The sequence below is a fragment of the Tiliqua scincoides genome, chromosome 7 (genome assembly GCF_035046505.1).
Source record: "Tiliqua scincoides isolate rTilSci1 chromosome 7, rTilSci1.hap2, whole genome shotgun sequence".
Lineage (NCBI taxonomy): Eukaryota > Metazoa > Chordata > Lepidosauria > Squamata > Scincidae > Tiliqua > Tiliqua scincoides.
The window spans coordinates 10,266,525-10,272,615 of NC_089827.1; the positions used below are offsets into that span (position 1 = coordinate 10,266,525).

Consider the following 6,091-nt stretch of genomic DNA (forward strand, 5'->3'; position numbering starts at 1 on the left):
CGGGCTGGAACTGGCGAGCGGGCGCAGGCAGCTCCGCGCTGGCCCACTGGACGCCCCGAAGTGGGGCTCCCCCTTTCCCCGTCTGCAGCCCGGCTGTGCTCTTCCGAGGGGGAGGCTGATGTCACCGGCAGGCGAGGGGGAGCATCGATCCACCTCGGAAGGCTGCTTCAGCGGAGGGGGAGCAGTACCAGGGGACGGGGGGGGGAGATCAAGAGGGGAGGGGAGGGGGAGGGCAGCTCCCTCCCCCCTCTCTGGGCGGGAGGCGGCGGCGCGGGCGCCAATGGGAAGCCTTCCCAGCGCTCTCGGGGGTGGGGAGGGAAAGGGGGTCGCCCCTTTTCTGCCCCCCCCCTCCTGGTGCCTGTCGGAAGGCATGGAGCCATTATTTAGTTTACCTTCTCCTCCGGCAAGCGGTCGAGCGGCGGGATCGTGGCTGCTGCTGTTGACCCAACACTTGCCGTCCGGAGAGGGAGACGGAAAGGAGGAGGAGGAGGAGGAGAGGGCGAGGGCTGCCGTCCCCTGCCCCGGGAGCGCACGGGCGGCGATGGGGCTGCTTGGGCTGCGCGGATCGGCTGTGCTGGCGTCGAGGAAGGGGCTGCTGGCGGCGTCGGCGTCGGGGATGGAGCTGATGGGCCGGGCGGCGGCGTCGGGGGCGTCCCGGGAGGCTGCGGAGGGCGAGGCGGCGGCGGCGGCGGCGGCGGCGTGAGGGGCCGGGCCACGGCCGGAGCCATGGAGCGCGGCGGGCCCCCGACGGCGGCCAAGAGCCTGGGCGGACTGCTGGGCGCCTCCAAGCCGCTGGCCTTCTCCATCGAGCGCATCATGGCCCGCACGGAGCCCCGGGCGCTGCCGCCGCCGCCGCCGCTGCTGCCGCCGCCGTTCCTGCAGGGCGGCCCCGTCGGGGCGGGCAAGCAGCAGCAGCAGCAGCTGCTGGGGGCCGCGCTGCCCTGCGTGCTGCCCTTCGTGCCGCTGGCGCCCTACGAGCCTCCGGCCAAGGAGCCGCGCAAGGAGCCTCCGTCCTCGGCGTCGGGGCTGGGCCTGAAGCCGCCGGCGGAGCTGCCCGCGCACTACAAGCTGGTGCGGCCGCGGGTGGTGGCGCACTCGTCCTTCCACGCGCTGGGCGCCCTGGGCTACTTCGGCCGCGCCGCCGACCCCCCTCCGCCGCCGCCCCCGGCCGCGCCCTCGGCGCTCAGCCTGCACCCGGTCGCCTCCTACCTGCTGGGCCAGCCGCTGCCGCCGCCCGCCCCGCCGCCCCCCAAGGCCTGCCTGGCCGAGCGCAACAAGCCGCCCGCCCCGTCCGACAAGTACCTGGCGCACGCCCAGCTCCACAGCGCCGCCGCCGCCGCAGCAGCCGCCGCCGCCGCCGCCGCGCACCTGCTGGTCGCCGACAAGCTGCCCGCCTTCAAGGCCGTCGGAGCGGACTTCGGGCGCGGCTCGCCCGGCGCCAAGCCCAAGGTCTTCACCTGCGAGGTCTGCGGCAAGGCGAGTGTCGTCGTCTCCCGCCCGCCGCCCGCCCCGGCCCCCCCGCCCCGCGCCCCCCGCTCACCCCACGCCTCTGCTCCTCTCCGCAGGTCTTCAACGCGCACTACAACCTGACGCGCCACATGCCCGTCCACACGGGCGCCAGGCCCTTCGTGTGCAAGGTCTGCGGCAAGGGCTTCCGCCAGGCCAGCACCCTCTGCCGCCACAAGATCATCCACACCCAGGTAGCCCCAGCCCATCCACCCATCCACCCATCCACCTATCTATCTATCTATCTATCTATCTATCTATCTATCCTCAAACTTTCCAAACTGCATTTCTTCCAAGCTTCAAGCCTCTCTCCTCTCTCTCTCTCTCAATTCCCCACTCTTTGGCTGTCCCTCAGGGGTTCATATCTATTGTTCCCCCATCCCTGGTCCGTTTGGACACATCCCCAGGACATTTTAGCCAAAGCACCTTTGAAAGAAGCAGGAGAAACCACAGGTGGGAAGTGTTCAGATGAAAGGCTCTGAAATGATGTCGTCTGTACTGTGTCTTTCTTTCTTTCTTTCTTTCTTTCTTTCTTTCTTTCTTTCTTTCTTCTTTCTTTCTTTCTTTCTTTCTTTCTTTCTTTCTTTCACCTTGAAAAAGGCTTTGTGGGCTGCTACTGTCTGCCTACTTCCTCCCCTTCTTCTTTGGGTCTTTAATTTTCTTAGAGGCATGTGTTCTCCGGTGTAAGACCCCTGGGACTTATGTGTACACAGGACTGGAAGAATGTCAGGGGTTTCCCCTTTATCCCGCTCCCCTCCAATTCTCCAAGCTGCCCTCCCCCTTCAGATGGGAAAACAAAAACCTTATGGGCTGTTTCAAGGAAAATATCCACTGGATTCCCTTTCGGTGCTAGGAATCCAAGCCGAGCTGTTTTGGGGGTGGTGGTGATGGTTTGTGTTCAACAGTTTGTCCCAGGTCTTCATCTCACCATCAGACCCCTCAGACACCCGCCTGTGGACTCTCCCCAGCCCGGAGTGCTTTGGAAAATGGCTCTGGTTTTGCTTTGCTCCCCCCCCCTACACCCCCTTCTCTGCAGGAGAAGCCCCACAAGTGCAACCAGTGCGGGAAAGCCTTTAACCGGAGTTCCACTCTCAACACCCACACACGGATCCATGCCGGCTACAAACCTTTCGTGTGCGAGTTCTGTGGCAAGGGCTTTCACCAAAAAGGTAGGATCTCTGGACCACCATGTTCATCTGTGAGTGTGTGTGTGTGTGTGTGTGTGTGTGTGTGTGTGTGTTACTCTTCCCAAGTCGCAGATCAGATATTTCAAATTATTTTATTCATTACTTTTATTTTTCTTATTAATGCAAAAAAAATTCCATGTTCAGGGTATGAATTGCCAGAATCATGTGGGGAAAGTGCACCAAATGGAGACGGTGGTTGTTTTAGTTCTCCCTGATCAGAAGACACTGATTTGGGGATTGAGGCTGCAATCCTACCCACACTTTTCTGGGAGTAAGTCCCGTAGACTATAATGGGATGTGCTTCTGAATTGTCATACACAGGATTGGGCTCTTAGTCTGATTTGTGGTTTGCCACTTCTGCTTAGCTGGGATGGGAGGATGTGGAGCGCATGACGGCCAGTGGAACCACAACCATCTGTAGACAACCACCTACAAAAGAAGCTCTGCCAACACAGGCACGTTTGGTTGGGGGTGAGCCCCACTGGGCTATGTGGGTTTCATTGTCCAAATAAACAAGGAGAGACTCAGGGCCCAATCCAATATTTTCCAGTGCTGGTGCAGCCGTGCCATTGGGGCGTGCACTGCATCCTGTGGTGGGGAGGCAATCACTGAGGCCTTCTTGAGGCATGGGTACATTTGTTCCCTTACCTTGGGGTTGCCTTATGGCTGCACTGGTGCTGAAAAGTTGGATAGCATTGGGCCCCCTTCAAAGATGTCTTGAAGGATTTTCTTGGCCTTGAGAGGTGTAGGGTTGCCTCTGATGCACAACCCAGTTAAGTCAAAACAAGGGTTGATACTTGTTTAATTCCCCTGAGATCTATCTATCTATCTATCTATCTATCTATCTATCTATCTATCTATCTATCTGGATATGTTCCGAAAATATATATATATTTATATGTTGATACGGAGTTGACCCAGGTGATCCCTGGAACAGAGCCGTTCCAGAAGAGATCCACTTGGAAAGCAAGTGAATGAAATTTTAGATCTGTTCCCCTAAATTGGCTTCCTGGTTGCCTCAAAATTTTGGCTGTTTGTTTGTTTTTAAACCGTGCGATAATCCACAGCCAGTCCACGGATAATTTGAAAGGTCGAATTGACTCTGGAGTGAAACCGGTTCTGCCTGGAGATTGTATTTCCGTGTGTTTGTTTGTTCAAAGGGGAGCCAGTAAGTTATTGAGGGGCTGAGATTGTGGGAGGGGGGGAAGATTTCCCCTTTGTGGGCCCCCATTATTAACCCTTTCTTTTCGGCCTCCAGGGAACTACAAAAACCACAAGCTGACGCACAGCGGCGAGAAGCAGTTCAAGTGCAATATCTGCAACAAGGCGTTCCACCAGGTGTACAACCTGACCTTCCACATGCACACCCACAACGACAAGAAGCCCTTCACCTGCCCCACCTGTGGCAAAGGCTTTTGCAGGAACTTTGACCTCAAGAAACACGTCCGCAAGCTGCACGACAGCGGTGGCGGCGGCAGCTGCCCCATGGTCATGCCTCAGACCCCCGGCAAGCCAGAGCAGCTGCCCCCACCCTCCACGGGGCTCCACCACCCTTGAGCCACCCTCACATGGACACCTTCTGCATGCACTTCGTAAGCGATTTGATATTTCCTGCGCTCCGCTTGGGCACAGCCAGCCAGCCTTGGGCCTCCAGGACTGCTGGAGAGAGGCGACAGACTTGCTTGGTTGGGGAGGGGGGCAGCGAGATGAGAGACTCGAGTTCTTCCCCCTCCCATCTCAAGTTGGGGAGAGACCAGGACAAAGGACCAATTACTTTGAGTGTATTTATTGAGCTGGGTCAAGGCCCAGTCTGGGAAGCCTGCCTAGTGTTGCCAGACCCTCACTTTCCAAGAAAGAGGGGAGGGGGAAGACCCCTTCTGTTTAGATGCCCTTATTGTGTCTAGCTGGCTGGGTGATAAGGTCCCTTCATTTTAAAGGACTGCCCCTGACCCCAGAAGACCACTAAGATGTTCTCTCAAAGCCCTGCCGTATAGTATCCCAGCAGAGTGCAGGCCTGTATCCTGACACAATTCTTGTTCCAAGGGATTCTCTTTCTTCCCTGAAGGACTGCCTGCTTGGTCCAGAAGTCTCCTGCCCCTTAGGAGAGAAGGTCTATTCCTAGTGTAGGTGGCATTTCATATTACTGTAGTAGCATCTCAAGTCTAGAAGAAGGAACTGTCAATGCAAGCCCAGATCTCCCAGATTTGGAAAGGCTACTCTTTAGCCCCTGCCAGAAGGTGAGAATTACCTGGAATAATCTCACCCTTGGGGATAGTTACCTGTCTTGAAAAGGATTGTTCTGACTTTCCTTGTGTCTGACGAAAAGACCAGTTGTGAGCTCACTGTGAATTAGCCAAGTCTAAATGTTGTCAATCAGGATTGTGGCGCACAAAATCCAGTATACATTCTCGGTTCTGGGTTTTATGTTCACACAAGACACTAGTACCTCAGCGCAATCCTAAACATGCCTGCTCAGAAGTAAGGCCCATTGTGTCCAATGGGGCTCACTCCTAGGAAAGTAAGGGCCCGATCCTCTCCAACTTTCCTGCTCTGGTGTAGCCGAAATGCAGTAAGGGGACACATGTTCCCAGACCTTGAGAAGACCCCAGTGACTGCTCCTCCACCACAAGATACAGCACACACTCCGCTGGCACACCTGCACCAGCACTGGAAAATTGGATAGGATTGAACCCTTACTTTCCTAGGGGTGCGCCCCATTGTATTCAGTAGGATTTACTTCTGAATGAATGTGCATATAGGATACCCTATAGGTCTTCCTTTAAACATTCCATATTTTAAATGACCTTTCTTTTCACAATACTGCAACCTCAAAATAAGCTTCGGGTTGTCTTTGACTTGAAGCTCTTTTTGGACTAGACTGATCCTTATTCCTGAAGACCCAGCTGGAGAAAAAGTGATATCCTGGTCTCCAAAAAGGACAATCCCCAATTCCAGAAGATCTAATTTTCCAGGGAATCTAGTCCTTTTAAGAGAGTTTTCTGTTCTCAGAAATCACAAAGAGAATAATTGCCGTTCCTTGGAAGTATCAGCTCTTGTCTTCAAGAACTTCTTGTTCCCAGCACCATCTCTCTTGAGCACACCAGGAGAGGCCCCTTACTGTCACGGGAGAACACCCCTGTTTTTAACAAGGATGGTCCTGGATGGGCAGGGACTGTAAGCAAGTGACAGAATCGCTGGGTTGCTTCTGACCAGTTCTGGTACCATCGCTGGTGACATTGGACAGAGCTGGGAAAAGACACCAGCCTGAAATCCTGGGCAGCCACTGTCAGTTAGAGCAGACAGTATTGACCTTGATGGACGGATTAGTGGCATAGCTAAGTGGGGCAGGGGGGTACATTTCCCCTGGTACTACACCTTGAGGGGGTGCCAAACCACAC

The 6,091-nt window shown here is 56.0% G+C and overlaps 1 protein-coding gene across 1 annotated transcript; it reads left to right on the forward strand.

Moving 5' to 3' along the window:
• Nucleotides 1–726: 726 nt before the first annotated feature.
• Nucleotides 727–4,250, forward strand: FEZF1 (FEZ family zinc finger 1). Its single transcript, XM_066633663.1, has 4 exons — nt 727–1,476; nt 1,566–1,700; nt 2,543–2,675; nt 3,952–4,250. The coding sequence occupies exons 1-4, from the start codon at nt 727–729 to the stop codon at nt 4,248–4,250; spliced, it is 1,317 nt and encodes a 438-aa protein (XP_066489760.1).
• The last annotated feature ends 1,841 nt before the right edge of the window (nt 4,251–6,091 follow it).

Bases quoted from the DNA above. Each gene is read 5' to 3' on its own strand.
- FEZF1 (XM_066633663.1), top strand. From the start codon at position 727: ATGGAGCGCGGCGGGCCCCCGACGGCGGCCAAGAGCCTGGGCGGACTG. The intron at 1,701-2,542 runs GTAGCCCCAGCC...CCTTCTCTGCAG, and splicing joins ACAAGATCATCCACACCCAG to GAGAAGCCCCACAAGTGCAA. The intron at 2,676-3,951 runs GTAGGATCTCTG...TTCGGCCTCCAG, and splicing joins CAAGGGCTTTCACCAAAAAG to GGAACTACAAAAACCACAAG.